This window comes from Mytilus trossulus, chromosome 1, assembly GCF_036588685.1.
Source record: "Mytilus trossulus isolate FHL-02 chromosome 1, PNRI_Mtr1.1.1.hap1, whole genome shotgun sequence".
Lineage (NCBI taxonomy): Eukaryota > Metazoa > Mollusca > Bivalvia > Mytilida > Mytilidae > Mytilus > Mytilus trossulus.
Genome location: NC_086373.1, coordinates 84939115 through 84960619, shown reverse-complemented (window position 1 = coordinate 84960619; position 21505 = coordinate 84939115). Strand labels below are relative to the sequence as shown.

Sequence of the window (21505 nt, the reverse complement as noted above, 5' to 3'; positions counted from 1 at the left end):
TTTTTAATTAAGAGTTATCTTTCTTTGTCCAGTATAGTAAGCAAGAAATATCTGCAAGAATTTTTTTTAATTGGAGTTATCTTTCTTTGTCCAGAATCAACTTAAATCTTTGTTATATACAATATACAATGTATATTCACTTTTTACTACCAACTGATAAATTTAAATAATCTTTACCATTCAGTGATAACAAGCAGTTTTTTTACATCTTAATATTTTATGATGTATTTAAATGAGTAGTAATTGTTGCAAACTCCATTAGAATATTTTAATTGAAATTAGTTTTGGAATAAGGGAAAGGGGGATGTGAATAAAAAATTGGGTTAAATTTTTCTCATTTGAAATTTCATAAATAAAAAGAAAATTTCTTCAAACATTTTTTTGAGAGGATTAATATTCAACAGCATAGTGAATTGCTTTAAGAGAAAACAAAAATTTTAAGTTCATTTGAATACATTCATTCTGTGTCAGAAACCTATGCTGTGTCAACTATTTAATCACAATCCAAATTTAGAGCGGAATCCAGCTTGAATGTTGTGTCCATAGTTGCCCCAACTGTTCAGGGTTCAACCTCTGCGGTCGTATAAAGCTACGCCCTGCGGAGCATCTGGTTCAATTTATATTTTACAGGAATATAATACAGTACCTAATCAAAGAGTAACTGTCCACTTTTTATTGATGGAGCGGGACCCTACAGTTTCAGCCACCATGAAAGTGTATGATAACTATAAATCAGACAAAAATCTTATAGCAACATTTAAAGTGACCAATGGAAGCTTTCCACAATCCATCACATCTAAGTCTAACAGGATTGTGGTAAATATGCAATACCAACTACCACCAAAACCATTGAATAGTAGGGAACAAAGATGTAAAACATTCCCGTATTGTCTCAGATTTCTGCTGCAGTTTTGGTCTGACGAAGGTAAGTTGTTAATGCATATTGAAAGTATGGACCCATAAAGTCAAATTTATCGTTTTCAGCCTTTTTGGGTTGGTTATGGTGACAGGGCAAATGTTATTTCTACACTTTTGAACAAAAAGTTGATGACTAAGTACTGTGTATTCAACATTATTCAATTTTCATACACATTTGTAAAAATCTGTAAAGACTTGTATGCTGACTATGGTAATCCACAAAATCAAATGTCCATGATATGGAAATTTTCTACAATCTACGACAAATGGTACACAAGAAAGTAAAAGAATACTCAGTAATTCATCCTATAAATCATTTACCTGCAAAAGCTTTTTTTGATTGAAAATGAAGCATATTTAGTCCCCCTGAGATGTACAAAATTTGAATTAAGGTGGTACCCAAAACCTTCACTTAATTTTCATAAAAATTTGACAAAGTATTTACTCTGACCCTTTGAAAAAAACATAAAAATTTCAAAAAATTTGAATCAACCAATTAATCAGAAAAATTACATTGTTGATATAGAGTTTGCCAAACACCAATTTTAATCATTGAGAAGCCTAATATTCCCTAAAACAACCCAACGTAATTAAAACGTTTAGGTGATTTTACAGAGTTATCTCCCTGTAATGTTAGGTACCACCTTAACTGTATAAATATTTATCTTTACAATTATTTACAATAATGAGAATTTTTTGATTGTTTATTCAATAGGACTTGATGAAGAATTAAGATTTATAAACTCTAGCGCCAGTAACAACACAGGATATGGATTAAATGTTCAAGATATGAGATGTAAAGTAGCCGTCAACTCCTCAGTCGTGTCTGGTAATCAATATGGGGCTGGTATTAGGATCTACCAAGGAGCTGGAGAAATCGCAATCAATAATACAATGATAGAGAACAATGCTAGGTGTGGTGTAAATATATCTTATGCAGGGGGATACCAGCTGGTTAATAATTCTAAAATATTATCAAATGACGGTTATGGATTAATAACGGAATATATAATGTTGAATAACACAAGATTTGAGCATTTCCTAAAACTTGAAATAGCTAGATCAGAGTTTACAGAAAATGAATGGACTGCTGTTAGAGTGGGAAATTATTGTCGTGGTGGTGAATTTCTTATAAATACTACTTCTTTCTTTTACAATAAAGATGAGGGAGTGGAGTATTTATCCTGTAATGTGACAATTGAAGGAAACAGACCAGAAACTAATTTCACACTAGCCTTCAATAATTTCACTGGAAATGCAAGACATGGGATACTGATGTCACCAGTTATAAATACAGTTGGTCTGATCACAAACAATACCTTCTCTAAGCATTCATTAGGAGCGGTTAGAATTGACAATACTTACGATCTATTGATTAGTAAATGGTATTCTAAATATAGGGTAGACTATAAAATATATGAAAATACTTTTACCGATAATGACGGAAGATATGCTATCAATATGAGACTAACACAGAATAGTCCATATCAAAGGATAGACTTTAAGTTCAACAAAGTGTTTGGCAACTATATTAAAGATACATCTATTTATTTGAACCCAAGAAATAGAGCGAATGCTCCAATAATTGTCTCTTCAAGTAATATTTTTGTTCAAAGAAATTATATTTACAATCCCAATTCCATCCGAGATATAGCCACTCATTTGGTTGATCCATCTATCACCTTAGATGGTAATTACAACTGGTGGGGTCCCCTTACAGATGACAAAGTCCATGAATTTGTACATTCACGTATATTTGATAAAGATGATAGGTACAATTTAGCTAATATAGAATATTTTCCCGTCCTGCGTGAACAATGGTTGTATACACAACAAACCACACATGACATTCCTAAATACCGCTGGGTGTTTAATCGAGGTAATAAGATTGGAGGGGTACTAGATACACCTGGATTTACTGCTCAGCCAAACACACGCTATCATGTGGATAAGGATATATTTATAATACCAGGAGCAACTCTTGAACTTAAGCCAAACACAATACTTGAATTTGAGAATTCCATTGGCATGGTCGTTCATGGTAGATTAAAAGCAGATGGAATCCAAGCTATTACCCCTGTAAAATTCACATTGTGGAAGGATCCAGATGAAGTTGCCATAGAAAACAGGACAGCAACTGTACGATTAGTAGATGGGAAAGATGAATATGAAGGTCGACTTGAAGTGGAAATGTTCAATAATACATGGGGAACTGTGTGCAACAGGGTATGTATTTAATTTCTGTTTTTATCCTCGTTTTAATTCTTCACAGGTAAGTGATAAGATTTACATTACACTGCTGTACAAATGAAATTGAACTCCAGTGATTGTGAGTCATAATTAGTTTGCTTGCTTCAACTTTTGTTAAAAAAAAAAGTCCCTCAGATGCTTATACCATTCAATGTTTTAAGAACTTGTTGAATGTTAAATACTTTTAAATATATTTTGATTTTGAACTTCCATTTAATTACTTACGTATTCACAGGGATGGACAGAGGAGAATTCAGCTGTTGTATGTTTACAACTGGGTTTGACCTATGACCCAGCACATGGTGAAGCTAAACAGAAAGTATCATCTAGTGATACAGTCATGATGAGTAGAGTGCAGTGCAATTTTCTTGATACAGATTTAACCAAGTGTGAATCAGAGAAATATGGAGAATTCAACTACTGTAATGTGGAAGAAATTGTTTACCTGAGATGTCAGCCACCTACTTGGACTGGTATGAATAATATTTCTTGCAGGACAAATTAAGTTTGCTTCACAAAATGGTCACATTGTTGTTGAAAAAAACCCAACACCAAACATAAGAAAATCATTGGAAAATGTTTGTCATTTTATGTCGTTTACACATTAATTAGTTGTTTCTATTAACCATTGTAAACCCTAGGAGAAACAATTTCTTGCTCATTAAATAGAAGGCTGTTAGCTCCTGAGTAATTTTTTGTGACAAATCTATCAATTTTGGAAAGTAAGTAATGGTATTTTTGGAAATAGGGAGATTTCCAAACTGATTTTCAACAGTTTCAAGTGAGAAAAAAACATTTTAAAAAAAGCCAGAAAGTTAAAATAACTTTATTTCTTCCTTCTTTTTTTCATATATCAGTAATTAATAAATAAAAACGGCCTGTTTGAAGTTGTATAGGAAATAAAGTATAGATTTACACATAATTTATTTTAGCTGACCTTTTTTTCCATGTTTTGTAGGTGTCACTTTACCAGCTGTCCCTAAAGGAAGTATGCCAGAACCTACACAAATACGTCATGTAATTATAGAACATGCAGGGTTGTTAGATGCAGATGACATGAAGTACACGCCAGGGCTAACAATTGACTATAATTATCTAAAGATAACTGGACTTATCGTGAGACACTCTGTATCTGATGGTGTCAATGTAAAGTATAGTCATCCCCATACAGAGAACTTGTTTGAACACTGTATGTTTGACAATAATCTAGGCCATGGATTTTTGACAAGATCACCCTTTCTTGATATTAAATATGCTACAATGAACAATAATGAGAAAAGTGGATTTGTTTACGATCCATTTTTTACTGAGTATCAAGCCCTTAGTGTAAGAAACTTCATTGAACCAAGTCTTACAGTAGATTTAGGAGGGACTCCAAATTACAGTTTAGGAGATGATTCTATGGCTTTTATTGTTACTAAACCAGGACTCCAGACTGTTGATTATACATACATGATGCAGATCTATGTTTCTGATCGTTACAGAACAACTCTACAGCTACTAGACTACAATCCAATGACAGCTGTAGAAAAGGTGACAATATATGACTCAAATAAAGCTGGGATAACAACCAACACTAAACGTTGGGAGATAGAAAAAGACCTTGTAGACTTTCCTTTGATCTCCACATCAAATTATCTGACCATTGCTGTCAAGGTGAGAGGAGTATTGTCAGGAAGATTAGCATTTGCAGCACATTCAGGTAAGGATTGTTTGGTTATTATTATTTATTTCACTATTTGATATCATACATTGTACAATTATTTAATATGCTTTGGAAAAACACATTCATGACATTTATGCTTTAAACTCTTATGTTAAAGAAATGAAATTGCATTTTAAAAATTAAATGAAAATTCTAGCACTTTACTATTCAATACACTATATTAAGCATTCTATTATAAAAAAAAAATATAATCTACCTATTTAATCTGAAATCACCATGGTGAAAAATGTTCTAACATGATACACACCATGGTGTTGAACTGCTCTTTATTTGCTCTTTGGATAAAATTGCGTTATACATGTTTACATTGTAAAAAAATAATGTTTTGATTCAAGAAAAACACTTTAATTAAGAGAATAAAAGGATTATCAGTTTCAAGATATATCATGTATATACATAATTAAAAAAAAACAACCATCTGCTTGATAAAATACGAACCTTTCAAGACCATTTACAGCAAATACTCACCAAAAAATATCTGCACAGCTCTGCAAATATTGAACGAATATTTATTCAAGAGCTGAGTAGATGATACATGGATAAATGTTTCGAGTAAATGATGATGACTTTATATTGAAAACATACATGTAACAACATCATATTAAACAAATATATTACTGTCACAAATATGACATCTAAAATGTAATTTACTAAATTTTGACTATCTGTGGATAGCATTGTATTTATATATTTAAATACTGTAAGCATAACTCTTATATTTTTTTCAGTACGGTACCCATTTAATCCACCATACTCACAGATCCATTTGTACAACTGTACAATAAAGGAAAATAAACAAGGAATTCTTACCAAGCATTATAATAATCCATCAAATGAAAAATTAGAAATTTTCCATCGTATTAAGGAAGAAGAGCTACGATTTGAAATGGTCAATGTTTATGACAATGTAGAGGAAGCCATGTATATACCCAGCTTAACTAAATATCATGATCGGCTGATACCTACACCTGAGGAGATGACAACTCCAGAGAGACTAGGTGTTATAAAGTACAAAATGGAGAGGTGTAAATTTCACAGAAATGGAAAAGGAATTATTGCCGATCACAATCATGTTGATTTTGCAAATAATGTCTGGCAGTGGATGTTTGATGACTCTGAGATCAGGTGGAATAGATATGGAGGATTTGACATTGAGTTGCCGAGAGTGAACGATATAGTTGAAAGAAAATATCACTCTGTATTTGTTAAAGATTGCCGCTTTCAAAACAATCAACAATCGGTTTTCACAGTCAATGGATATTATGCTAATGTTACCATTATGAATTCAAGGTTCGAAAATAATGCATGTCTCCGCGGACTGGTTTACATTGGTGGTATGGAAAAAGATCTAACTGTTTACAATAATATTTTCCATCGAAACATAGGAAAATATGTTGTAGAATTAGATATGACTAGTCATTCTGAATATTTCGATTTAGGAGTTGGAAAATTTTATGTGAATAGCATTGCAGATAATCAACCTAGTTCTGACTACACATGTGTGTCGTCCAGTAACCCAGTGACCTATGCTGTAGCCATCAGAGGAGTTCAGAATATCACTTTCAACAGAAATATTTTTACAAATCCTTTACTTCAGTTTGAAATGGTAGCTGGAATTTACTCACTTTTAGTTGAAAACACATTGAATGTAAAAGAGAACTGGTGGGGAACAGGGGTACAGTACAGTATCAGGAATAAGATATTTGACTTTGACGACTGGAATAATTACGTGATTGCAGATTACTTCCCTCATCTTACTGCTGCAGATATTATCAATGACAATGCTATTGCTTCTGGGAGTCAAGAGAATCCAGATTTAGATTATCAAAGGTTAGGTGGCCGAATCAGTAATAGAGATTTATCACTGCCTTCACAATCCACACCAATTAGAGTTGTATCAGATCTCACAATCATGCCTGATTCAAAACTTATTATTCCACCTGGAACTGAGTTACATTTTGAACCAAACGTTGGAATACTAGTATTAGGACAACTGATTGCCAGAGGTTCTGTTTACTCCAGGATTAAGTTTAAGCCTGCCACGAAAACCAGTATCGGTACTGGCAATAATTGTAGAGGCAAGCGATCTACACCACACACAACATCTAGCAGTGACACGAGGTTAATAAGAGATAGTAATGGGACTATTCCAGCCAATCAGGGGTTCTTACAACTTAAAAATACTACAACAGGCTCATGGACACTTATGTGTGATAGTAAATTCAACAAGAAAACAGCTGAAGTGGTTTGTCGTGAACTTGGACTTGAAACTGTAAATGTTGACGTTAGATTTACTCATCTTTATGACTATTTTGTGTATGGTAAACCAATGTATTTCATTAAGGAGTTTTGGACATATTCATATTACTGTCGTGGAGATGAACCTTCACTGAGTCATTGCATGAAAAGAATAAATTATGACATACAGAAGTGTATACAAGCCTCAAATTACACTTTCATAAGATGTGGAGAGAGGACGTTAGACAATACACAGGAGTATTGGGGGAACATAAGGTTTGCACCAAAAAATTACGAAATCACAGAAGTTCAAGTAGTACCAGAAGATCAGAGGTCAAAGTTAGAGTATGTAGACATTGATGGAGCAGGAATGTTACATGGTGAAAAGGTAGGGGCCATTCAGTCTACATATGTCACTCCTGTCCTGGAGAATATCAACATTACCCGCTGTGTGTGGAATGGTATTGACCTTGTCTCACCAAGATATGAACTAGAAGTGACGAACGTTAATGCTTCTGGAAATCTGGGGACTGGAATCAATGTGCTGATGTTAAATGGAGAATCTAGTGATGACGAAACATCTTCATTTACTCCATTGATAATCAATACTGTTCCTTATTACATGAATGGACTGATAGATATCTGTCGTATGGAAAAAGAAATACACCTAGAGAACAGAGTTATAGTCTATTATAAATATTCTCAGTATGAACACAGTTGTGTCAAGGTCATAGAAAGCAGTAAAAGTGTACGCTTAGTATCATTTCGACTTTTACAATTTAATTTGTATCAAGATGACTTTTATCGAAATGTTATTGAGATATTTGATGGTAAAGCAGTGACAACAGATTCATTGATAACAGAATTGACAGCTAATAGTACAGAGGCTGATATATCCAAAAGATATCTGGCCACATCAAACTCAATATCTGTCCATATACATGCATCATCAGCTCATGAACACTATGGCTTTGTAGCAGAGATTGTTACATCACCATTGAAACAGATAAATTATCCAGGTAAGTCTTTGACCATAGTGATAATTTGTTTTAGTCATTATAAGTTACCATATAGAATGTTTCCTAATGGGCTATTTAGACAAAATCAATTTTTTCCTTGCACTTAGACATGTACATTCCAACATTGGTATTATGTTCAGATTTATCAATAGTTTCATCTCTTAGTAAGAAACGTCTTGATAAAAAAAACAAGAAACAATATATACAGACAAAAATTTACTAGAAACCAGTTTGCTGCAGAAATTTTATATTACTGTAATTATAAATTTAACAGTTCAAATTGGAAGCCATATATTATCTTGATCATTAAAAATGGTTTAGATTGACTGAGAAATTTAGAGTACATTTTTTTTCTACCGATTGATACCAAAACTTTTTAGATAGTGATTTTAGAAATAAATGTATAGTCTTTAAGAATTTAACATTTCCCCTTAAAAAATCAAACCCAACATGGAGTACTTTAAAATAATAATAATTGTATTCATTTCAAATTATTTGCCTTAATAAGCATGTGATATATGCTGCTGGTATATTCTGAAACCTTTGGCAATGTTACAAATTGTAAATCTGTGATAGTTATGATAAAAAAAAAAATTCTATTAATTTTATTTCTATAAGGTGTCAATGTACTAAAGATATATATTCAAGAGAAAGGACAATCAATATTCACTTTTTCTCTATTTCAGACAGTACAACATCTCACAGATTTGAGGACATAGTGTTGAAGAATAATGAGGATGGTGCCATTCATTATCAGAATATAGGAGAAGTTAACCCTTCAATTTACTTTGACCGTTGTTGGATTGAAGGAAATGGTCTCGCCATTTTAAATCTGACCTCACCACCTGTTATTGACTTCAATATTCAAAACACAATTACACTGAACTTCCAGCATAGTCTTGTAAATAAAAACAAAGGTGGTATGTATATACATGCCAACGCACACAGTTATGCCAGTCATCTTCAGGCTAATATCACCAACAATGTGTTTTCCTATGGTACGAATGGTGAGGCTCTGAACATAAGTGGACATCATTTCCAGCAGTTCTATATATATGAAAATCATATCTTTAACTATTCAGCTGGTGACTTCCGTGATGTTGTTCACATACAGAATGTTGGAACAAACTTTACTTTTAACATCATTGAAAGTAACGTTGGTCATTATATACTGAGAATATTCAACAAAGCTGACACGGATGCTCTACAGAGGTTTTATGCTAATATGCTATCCAACAACAACGTCACAGCTCTAAAAAGATCAGCAATTAAAGTTGGAAGTGGACATCCAATGATAAACACAAACTACCTTAAAAATCCTCAGTGTGACTTTGAACTGGAGACTAATCCTATTATACAGTAAGTAATCATCCTTATCAAGTAAGATTCTCATGAGTGCCGCAAATACTTTAATTTTTTATGTTTTTTGATAAGATAAAAGTTTTGGTCCATCAGCTCAGAGACATCATTTTATGATGTGACTGTGATGTCTTCAAAGTTTTTTTCATGATTTAATCTTTAAAAATGGAGTAATTAAATTACAGGGGATGATTGCACAAAAACATACACAAGTACTATTGGAACAACACTTAATAAAACTATGTAAATGAATTCTCAAAGTTACTGAATAATCAAGCTCAAGGCTCTTCATCTTCTGATGTAGAAATCTTAAATACAATAGAGAAATGTATTATTTCAAACAGTAAATCAGTTGTCATAAATTTACATGAATTAAAATCTTTTTTGTAACACAACCAGATTAATCATTTGTAATATTAGAAGAAATATTGAAGTGAATGCTGTGTCCTTTATTAAACATATCGTTACAAAAATGTTTCAAACAAAAAACACCTTCTATAAGTTGACTTATGGGCTTTGCTCATTGTTGAAGGCGATACGGTGACCTATAGTTGTTAATGTTTGTGTCATTTTGGTCTTTTGTGGATAGTTGTCTCATTGGCAATCATACCACATCTTTTTTATATATTGTTAAACATTGTGTATTTTTAACTGAAATACAGCAAGGTTTTGTATGTTAAAATACAGAAAATTATATGAATTGTTACAGATTCATCAATGGTATTCCTGTTCAGAGTAAACCAATCGATGCCAGAGAAAACTGGTGGGGATCAGAGAGACCAAACTTTGTGTTGGGTAGAATATGGGATAACCGTGACAATCAGTCTTTGATTACTGTCAACTATCTGCCAATAAAAGTCACTAATGTATCCCTTATTGATGGTAAGATTCATTCTATTTCATTACTTGAAATAAATGTTGTTAAAATTAAAAAAAACTTAAATTTCCATCTTTCTATCATGCATTAACTTTATTGAGTGATGATCGAAGTTATGCATGTATTCCTTTCACAAATAATTACTGTACAAAGAATGGTTTTATTCTTCAAAAAAATAAACAACTTAATTGAAAATAATAGATTAGGCATTTTAATACTTGAAAGGGATAGAAATGAAAGTCTGACGGAAAACGACAGAAAAAGTACAAGTACACAAAAATTTAATAAACCTGTAAATAGTTTGAAACAATTAATAAAAAAACACAAGTTAGTTGATATATGGAGAGAAATTAACCCAAACAAAAGACAGTTCACCTGGAGAAGGAAAATAACTTTAACAAAGCAAGCAGAATAGATTATTTTCTTATTAGCTCCGATATAAGACCACATATTACAGCAGCAGATATTAGACCCGCTGCTATTTCTTACACTGATCATCAGGCAATTTCATTAAAAGCACACAGCAGAGGCCGAGGTTTCTTTAAAATTAATAACAGTACATTGAACGACACAAAATATCAAAATATCATTAATAACTTAATTCAAACTTACAAACAAAAAATACTTACTACGGCTGTAGATCCTCGAGTTAAGTGGGACGTTTTTAAAGCTGAAGTAAGAGACATAACCATTAAATACTGTAGGCAAAAACAAGCTGAAAATAAAAATGAAATAATTGAATTAGAACTGTCATTAAAAAAATTGAACGAAAATGTAGAAAACTTACAGGATAATAATGTTCAATATAGAATAAACAATGCTGAGAAAAAACTAGAGAACCTTTACATAAAGGAAGCTCAGGTAGATCACGTGTAAAATGGACAGAAGAAGGAGAAAAAACACAAAAATTTTTATAGGCCTTGAAAAATCCAGACAAACTCATAAAAATATTTCTGCACTTACGAATGAAAAAGGAGAAATTATAACAGATTCATCTGAAATTTTAAAGTTAGAAAAAAACTTCTATAAAAATTTATATAAAAGTACAAATCCTAATGAAAATGAAAAAAAAAAATATATAACAGAAACAAAAATAGATAAAACTCTTTCTCATGAGGAAACTCAAAATCTAGAAGGGGAGCTTACCATAAAAGAATGTACAGAAGCTATTAAATTTATGAAATTAAATAAATCACCGGGCATCGACGGGATCAGTGTAGAATTTTATAGAAACTTCTGGACAAATTTAAAAGAAATTGTTGTTAAAGTTTTTAACACATGCTATCAAAAGGAAGAAATGAGCACACTACAAAAAATAGGAGTAGTCTCTTTATTATATAAAAAGGGAAACCCATTTCTTTTAGACAACTATAGACCAATTACTTTACTCAATGTTGATACAAAGCTTATGGCATATTCCTTAGCACAACATCTTAAACCAATTCTAACTAAAATCATCAATAGTGACCAAAATGGTTACATAAAAAATAGGTATATAGGTTTCAACATTCATCAAATTCAAGACATAATAGACCATGCAGAATACTTTAATATTGAAGGAGCATTGCTCTTCATAGATTTTTCCAAGGCCTTTGACTCATTGGAATGGCCATTTATGTATGAAGCACTCAAGAAATTCGGCCTTCCAAATCCTTTTATCAAATGGGTTAAAACTCTGTACAAAGACATAACCGGTTGTATGTTAAACAATGGGTGGGTCTCATCACCATATAACATTAAACACGGTATTAGACAAGACTGTCCGTTAAGTTCCCTGATTTTTGTTATTGCTGTAGAAATTTTGTCCTGCAGAATAAGACAAGACAACAACATCAAAGGTTTTCAAATTAAGCTAGATACTAAAACACACAGTTTAAAGATTTCTCAATTAGCTGACGACACAACACTTTTTCTAAAATCAAAAGATGAAGTATGTCACACTCTTAATATTATTGAAATCTTTGGAATGCTATCAGGTTTAAAATTAAATAGATCAAAAACTGAGGGCATTTGGTTAGGAAAATTAAAACATTGTAAAGATAAGTTTGAAAATATAGCATGGAATAAAGGACCAATAAAAAGTCTAGGAGTTTATTTTGGAACAGATCGAGCTGAATGTGACAAGCTGAATACTGAAAAAATAATACAGAAATGTGACAAATTAATAAGTAATTGGAAAAAAAGAAATCTTACAATGATAGGTAAAATAACAGTTGTAAAATCTCTTCTTATACCTAACCTTACATATTTAGCTTCAGTCACAAACCTACCACATGAATTTATTCAACAGTTTAAAACTTTTATCTACAATTTTATATGGGATGGTAAACGAGAAAAGGTCAAACGAACCACCCTTAGCAAAAATACTACTGAGGGAGGGCTTAAGATGACAGATATAGACAATTATATAACTGCACTACAAATAGCATGGATAAAAAGACTTACTGCAGATGATTTTGCTAACTGGAAAGTAATTCCGACATTTTACTTTAATAAATTTGGTGCTAATTTCATGCTACTTTACATGAATCTAGACAACATTTACTCAATAAAAAACCTACATAAAACTTTACCAAAATTCTACTTAGAAATTGTAAAGTCTTGGTTCAAAGTACAAAATTTAAATAATACCAAACTCAATATGAATTTTAAAAACATTAGACAACAAATCTTATGGGGAAACAAACTGATAAAATTTCAAGGAAAGTGTTTAGTTTTTATAAATTGGATAAAAGAAGGTATTATATATGTTAACGATATAATAGACCAAAATGGTAATATCTCTCAAGAAATAATATCTAATAAAATATCCTCAAAATCCAATTTAATGTTTGAAATTTCAAAACTTAAATATGCTATACCAAATGAATGGCTCAAGGTACTTAAATCAGAAAAATCAATAAAATCAAAAGTAAAAAATAAACTTAACCTTTGCATTAATACAAAAGAAAAAAATAAGATAATAATTTTACAAGTAATGGAAACAAAACAGATATACACACACATTAATAGTGGAAATGAAGACACGCCTCCAGGTTTCTTTAAATTGAAACATGTCCTAAATTTAGATTCGTTAATCCCAATTAAATCAATGCTAAACTTTATATTTACTTATTTAAAAGATAACAGATTAAAAATATTTAAATGGAAATTGCTGCATCATATCCTTCCTTGCAAACAACTGCTTTTTCAATGGAAGATAAAAGAAGACAGTAAATGCGACTTGTGTAATGTAACAGAAGATTATAAACATTTTTTCCTAGAATGTCGTTTCTTTAAAACTTTTTGGGAAAAGATCAAAATACTATCAAATAAAGTTAAAATAGGTCATCATATCCTTAACTACAGAAATCTCATTATAGGATATAAAATCTGTGATATCAATTATTATGATATAAATCTGTTGGTGACACTCATTACATTTTCTATCCACAAGTGCACTCACAGTTCAAATTATAAAACTACAAATTTTGATGTGTATGCCCTGTTCAAAAAAGATTTAATATTTCGACACTTTCAGGTGGTAAGCATGGTAAAATTTTGAAAGAAATAAGCTTGTACATATAATTATTATTCTGGCATATATGCTATATGCTAATTTATTCAGCAATACATGTGTCTCTATATTATTTAATCTTAAAAGCACGTGTTGTGGACTTCGTCATGATCATGATCAGTGATAAAGATTAAACCCCTACTATCCTTGACGCATCCTTCATTTAATATATCACATACTCATAAATAAATATACTTATATAATGTACTTCAATTCGCAAACAAGTATGTTCACCTACATAATTAATATATAACAAACTCCATCGTGTAATCCTTGATCAATAGGTCATGACCAGGTCAACTAGCATATATACAGAGTCAAAGCGGTTCACGAATGTATTTTCTTCCGGAAAATAATATCTGTAGTAATCTGTATAATCTGTATACACAATATTGTAACATGTAAATCTAACCATTTATTATTATTATTAATTTACTGAACAATCTCCCTGTTTGTTCAGTAAAACTAACGCTTCAGGGATGCCCTGTCAAATGCTGTAGACATGGTATTAATTATAACAGCAATAAATCAGATTTTAGATAAAAAAAAAAAAAAGAATGGTTTTATTATATCCAAAAGATACAATAATAAACGTAAAATTGAGAATGGAAATGGGGAATGTGTCAAAGAGACAACAACCAAAGACAGCCAAAAGCCACCAATGGGATCTTCAATTCAAGGAGAAAATCCCAAATTTTCCTTTGTCTTCAGAGGTTCTTAATTGGTTAAAAGTCTTTCAGGTATTTCAAATGGTGTTCATTGTACTTCTTTAAGGATTTGTCAGTTCTTATTGTGTATTAAGGAAGACAATATCTGATCACATAAATCGAAATGAACAATCAACATGCTGTTTAGAACAATAAGCATGTTGGGTACTGTAGATTCATTTATTTTCGTGGGTACCAATTTTCGTGGATTAAGTAAAACTTGTATGTTCATGGATATTTAGTTTTGTGGTTTTGACAAAGGTCTGCATAAACGCCTATAGAAAATTTGTTATTCGCTGAACATTTAATTTCGGGGTTAACCTGTACCCACAAAATCCACGAAAATTGGTATCCAACGAATAATAATGAATCCACAGTAATATATTCAAAACTTAACACCAAAATCTTGTGTTTTGTTAACACTGTCAAAAAACTTTAAATGACTAAAACTAATTTTATTTGGTGTAGGAACAGTAAAGATTGTGAATAAGCAAGTTACTCCTTGCAATCACAGATTTTTTTATCAAATGGTAAATCTTTAAGTCAGGAGAAATATTTCTTTAACAGTGGTATTTATTGCTCATCAAATAGACATTCAAATTTAAAAATAATAATTTTATATGTACATGCTAAATCTATATAAGCAGAAATTTTCTTGTAGGATTTAAGTTCGTTTATTTTGTGGAAAGAATATATGTATAAAATCAAAATCCTTACGAAAATTTAACCTACATTTAATATCACTCCATTTAAAAAAAAAACATGAAATAAAATCCCCATGAAATCTTATATAGAGACAGAAACACAAAATTTTAACCCCACGGAAAATAAATGTTTCTACAGTATATCTATAAGTTGTATGATATATTTTTAGGTAAATGTCCACCTGGATGGAGATTAAATGACCAGAGATGTTACAGATACATGGGAGCATCCTTGCCTTACTATGATGCCATTATATTCTGTAAAGTAAGTTACAATGTTCATTTCCCAAAACAATCTCTCCTCTTTATAACAGTACATATTTTTTACACTTAAAATGTGGTGCTAGTTTAGTTAGTTGCCTCTTTTAAGGAAATTAGTCATAATAGTAAGATTGTTTGTAATATATTATACACATTGTCTAGTTCTGTCTGTAGAAAAGTCTAAGCAAGTATTCATAATTTAACAGACACTTTACTGTTTAATTTCATATATACCCATATCAATTATTTTAACACACAATTCACATGATTTTGTAATGCTTCATTTTAAGGCCAAATGACACCTTTAGCACACCTCATTCTCTATTGAAAAAGAAAACTGAGCATTTGAAGCTACATACAAAAATAGTTTTGCCTACAGAAATTGCAAATAAAATATAACACATGAATTCTGTTTAAAGGTTATTTTCTAGCATATTTTAATGTATAGTAAGTCATGTATCTTTGCAATGATATTAACTATTTGCTAGCACTTTAATGTAAATCAAACTTTTTTTACAGGCAGCTGGAGGCTATCTTGCAGATTCAAAAGATAAAGAGAACTTTCTCCAATATTTACTGAGATTGAGTGAGAATGTGTATGTTGATGACCTAACAGTATGGGTATATTCTGAGGTTTCTAAAGGATACTGCAGCTCATTGCAGGACACTTATATCGTTGCACAGCAAGATTGTCACAGGAAGCTACTCCCATTCATTTGTGAAAGAGGTATTATTTATTTACAGTGGTATAACTTAAATATTGTCAAAGGTCAATGAAAGGAAGCGATACTTTAAGTCACATTTTGTACTTCACACTTTATTTGAAAAAAGAAGATGTGGTATGATTGCCAATGAGACAACTATCCACAAAAGACCAAAATGACACAGACATTAACAACTATAGGTCACTGTACGGCCTTCAACAACTAGCAAAGCCCATACCGCATAGTCAGCTATAAAAGGCCCTGATAAGACAATGTAAAACAATTCAAACGAGAAAACTAACGGCCTTATTTATGTAAAAAAATGAAAGAAAAATCAAATATGTAACACATAAACAAACGACAACCACTGAATTACAGGCTCCTGACTTGGGACAGGCACATACATTAATAATGTATTGTCTGGATTTTTAAGGTTCCAAATTAGGCTACTGCAAGTCAGAGAGAAAATTTGTCAATGTGTTCATATAGAATATATACAAGGATCCTAGAAAAATATTGGCACCTTGACCACCATTTTACACAGGAATGGTTTTTCCTTTGTGTATTAAAAGTAAGCTTATAGTTATAGTAATGAGCTTTATACTGTCAATACACAAAGGAAACACACATTTAGTTACTGCAAACAATCTCAAAGCATTTAACCTGATATGAAATCACCTTAGTTTACACTCTATTTGTCAACCAAGCAAGGGCTTTATAGCTAGCCTTATTCTACACTCCTTTTGTCAACCCAGCAAGGGCTTTATAGCTAGCCTTATTCTACACTCCTTTTGTCAACCCAGCAAGGGCTTTATAGCTAGCCTTATTCTACACTCCTTTTGGCAACCCAGCAAGGGCTTTATAGCTAGCCTTATTCTACACTTCTTTTGGCAACCCAGCAAGGGCTTTATAGCTAGCCTTATTCTACACTCCTTTTGGCAACCCAGCAAGGGTTTTATAGCTAATCAAGGTTGATAAAAATACCCTTAAGAGATACTAAATTCTAATATCAGTGTCTTTACTTCACTGTTTTCACTGATTTCATACTTCTTTATATTATTTCACTCATTGCTGCAATTATTTCATTAACAATATACTTTATCTGGCTTTTGACATTGACAAACATAATGGACAGCGTTTTGATATATTTGAGAGTAAATTAAAATAAAACATATCACAACGAGTTAAGGCCTAACCATAACTATTATATTTTATTAATTTATTCTGTTTATACTAACATACATGAGCATATTTGTTTTTCAAATTTCATTAATAAATTTATTTGGTGTCATTCTTGATTTCATTTTGTCTAGAAATATCAACTCTGCACATATGCATTTTATAATTGTGTACATTTTTGAATATTTGCAGATCCCTACATAGTTGCTCCTGGTTCAGATATCCTAGCAATGGCTATTGGAATATCAGCTGGTGTCTTTGGTACTGGTCTCATTATTGTCATCATCCTAATCATCATGTGGTATATCAAGTCTAGACGTAGGAAGGATGAAAGATTTGAACGAGCTGCTTCAATAAGATCATCATACAGTAAATCATCACTTCACAACAGTAGGATGACCTTACGAACAAGGTCAAATATTAGTATGTTGACAGATGGATCTCCAAGGAAACGTGCACAACACTATGATGATAGATCATCATCCGGTAAATACTCTAGTTCTATGGGATCATCAAAGCATAAAATTTACGATTCGGATGAATCTGTTACACTTGGTGGTATTGGTATAGATGAGAGGAAAGATGAAATGCACAGAAATATTCATAGATCTCGTGAATATCTGGAAGATGTTATTGACAACCGTGACAAAATGAGAAATGACCATACATTTACTGGATCAAGAGATAGGCTTGATATCCCTAGTGGTGTTTCAAGATCGAGAGAACGTCTGGATGACAGATATGGTTCTAAAGATAGCCTCGGTCATTCACCAAGACTTGGCGGACCAACAAGGGCTGGACTTGGTAGACGCTTACCTAACAAAATGGAAAACCCTAGGCTAGCAGAGCTGTCAGATAGGAAGAATGCATACTTGAAAAAACCATTGGATTCTCCTGGATCCTCGCTTGACAGGAAGTTGTTAAAACATGGCAATGATCATCTTGACACCATGACTGATGACACATTTGACGGCTACTCCACCAATGAGTTTGATGACGTTACATCAGAAACTGAAGCTGAAACAGTCAAATTTCATCCAACAAAGTTTTCACAGATTAATAATGAAATCAACTGTATGCAAAAATTGCCTTCTATGGATAATGTATATGCAAATGAACACACACCAAGCATTGATAGGTCTAAATCATTGACAAGTTTTCTTCAGCCTGATAATCCTCCTACTCCTCCACCTCCATTAGATGGTCACACATATAAATCTTCTCCAGATGTATCACCAAAGAAACCCAGACCAGTCCCACGCCCAAGATCAACAAGAAACAGTATTGTCAGCGGTGTTAGTGACTATACAGGATCAAAAGATGATAGAAACGTCCCTGCTCCTCTTCATTTAAGCCGTGAAAATCTTAATTTTGCTCACAAGAAACCTGATTGGTTGGCAGATAAGTTACGAGAAACCAGTGCTAGTGAAGATAGTGATGATGATAGTATCAATAATTCTTCATATGAATCTGGTCATAATAATCAAGCATACATTGGAAGTCATGAAGATCTGTCCAAAAAACCTTATCAGAAACAACTTAATATTCAAATACCCATGAATGACTTGTCAAAGCCAACAACTTCTAATCCACCATCTCTAGCCAGTGATAACCTACAGAATATGGATTACATGAAGGATAGTTACTCAAGTATTGACTATGGTAGTCATCATCATAGTAGGGATAACTTGCCTTCCCCTGGATACTATCATGGTGGCAGTCGAGAAGATCTGGCTACTCCAACTAATATCAACAGAAGCAGGGAAAATATACCAGATCAGGGTTATCCATACAGTGGAAGGAGAGAAAATACTGCTGATCCAAGATATCGGTATGGAAGTAGGGAAGATCTTGCAACACCAAGTAAGAGTCTAAATAGGAGTAGAGAAAATATTACAGATAAGGGATATCCATACTCAGGAAGTAGGGAAAACATTTCTGCACCATCATACCAATACACTGGCAGTAGGGAGAATTTAGCCAGTCCAGCAACTCAATTCGGTAGAAGTAGGGAAAATATTGCAGAAACACCAAGAAATAGGGAAGATAGGTATGGAAGTAAAGGAAATCTTCCATATGGAAGCAGGGATAACATAAGTGGTTACCATGGAAGCAGGGAAAATCTTGATCACTACCATGACAACAATGGTCCACCAAGCTATAATGAAAGCCAAGATCTCCCACGTTACCATGGTAGCAGAGAAGACCTGCAGGAATATAGAGGTAGTAGAGATCATTTGCACCATGGTGGCAGAGGTGCACCAAGATATAATGGTAGCCAGGACAACATACATGATGGTGTACTTCATCTTCAGAACCAACCCCAGCAGCAACATCAGTCTGTAGAGACAGAAATTTAAAGGAGGTTGTGTTTCATCTTGTTATAAATGAGTTTTTGAATTGAATTATATTGGAAAAAAATCTAAAATAGACATTTCTATATTGATTGCACAAATAAAATAATAGACATTAAGTTGCCTGTACTTAGATTGACATTTTATTTTTGCTCAAAGTAATTGTTAGTGCTTTTTGTTATTTATTTCGAGACATTAAGATATAGTAACATGACAATTTCTACTTGTAAATTGGATTTTGTGAATGTGTTAGATACCACACTGTGGTGACTCAGCACATTGAATGCTTTGTACAAGGTTAATAACAGTTTAATTAGAAATTAGTTTTAAAGCAAAATGAGACTTTGATGGTGTTTTTATATGATAGGGTTTTCAAGTAGGGCAAGTGTGCAAATACTGTGCTTTCAAATAATATGTGAAGGGAATATTATACTTAACTAACCATTATATTTTTACATATAAATTGATTTAGATGAATTGTTTATATACTTTATTAATTATTTTTTTCATTTGGTGTTATATTAAGAATTACACATTTAATCAGAATTTTCAAATTTTACTGGAGATTTTGAAGTATTTTCCTGCTTCTTCATATTCAGAAGAACGTATTCTCTTTTCTAAAAGTATTTGAACCCAAGATTATTTTTTTTTGTCTGCTTAAATTTGTTCATGACTTATTGATTCTTAGTTAATCAATATATTGTGTGTTTAAAGCTTAGTAGATCTATGCAGACATATTTTTATATTCACTAATGCCATTTTATCTGTTTTTATATTAAGAAATAGTTGACAAAACTTGTTGTATTCCATTTTGATTTAGCATTTTATATATTACATATACGTGTATTTGTAATGAATTATGAATTTGCTTTTTACACTAGGATGAATTATCAGGGAATGCAATGATCATAATATACATTTGAAATTATATAATTAATGGTTGTGAATTCCAGGATCCTCTTGTCTTTTTTTGAATTACACTATAAACAAACAAATTTAAGATAATATTTTGTAAAAAAAAGGAAATAATTTATAATCAGAAGAGTAGGAGGGGGCAACTGACATTTCATTTGAAACTTGACTGTTTTTGTTATTTTTTTGGTTGCTTTATCAACAAGCAAATTTTATATTAAAATTTATTTTTAGGTATAATATCATATCTTCCTTCAAAATAATAATACTAAATTAACTAGCTTAACCATTGCTAAGAAATATTATCTTAGAACTAAAAGAAAGGATGTTTCTGGAGAAAAAAAAGTTGTTTAATTTACATATAAGCTATATTCCTGTATTTACTTTTGTAAATTTTATATTTTGATAGTAATATAAAATCACTGAACATATCAACAATAATAATTGCATAACATATCAATTCCATAAAAAGAACTCCATATCATTTTCTTAGGTACATTCTTAAATGAATCCTATTGACTATTGTACATACAGGTTGTGAAAAAGTAAATATCATAAATATTAAACATTTTACTTATGTATTTTCCATTAGTGCCATAATGTTTTAATTTGATTTTTAATTACTGTTTGAAATTCTGTATAGTTTTTTATACAGATTATAGATTTGTGGATAGAATATGATGATAAATTTTGATAATTACAACAACAAAAAAACGTTGTGTTTCCTATCTTGCCTAGCAA

General features: G+C 31.8%; 1 protein-coding gene across 1 annotated transcript in view; it reads left to right on the top strand.

Moving 5' to 3' along the window:
- LOC134687670 (protein bark beetle-like) overlaps nucleotides 1-21406 on the top strand; it is a 28124-nt gene extending 6718 nt beyond the window's left edge. The window contains exons 6-15 of the mRNA XM_063548131.1: nucleotides 631-925; nucleotides 1634-3144; nucleotides 3404-3641; nucleotides 4127-4870; nucleotides 5623-8151; nucleotides 8838-9510; nucleotides 10220-10392; nucleotides 15525-15619; nucleotides 16135-16342; nucleotides 17691-21406. Of these exons, the coding sequence (XP_063404201.1) occupies nucleotides 631-925; nucleotides 1634-3144; nucleotides 3404-3641; nucleotides 4127-4870; nucleotides 5623-8151; nucleotides 8838-9510; nucleotides 10220-10392; nucleotides 15525-15619; nucleotides 16135-16342; nucleotides 17691-19858 (8634 nt within the window). The 3' untranslated portion in view covers nucleotides 19859-21406. The remainder of the gene's footprint in view (nucleotides 1-630; nucleotides 926-1633; nucleotides 3145-3403; nucleotides 3642-4126; nucleotides 4871-5622; nucleotides 8152-8837; nucleotides 9511-10219; nucleotides 10393-15524; nucleotides 15620-16134; nucleotides 16343-17690) is intronic.
- Nucleotides 21407-21505: the final 99 nt, after the last annotated feature.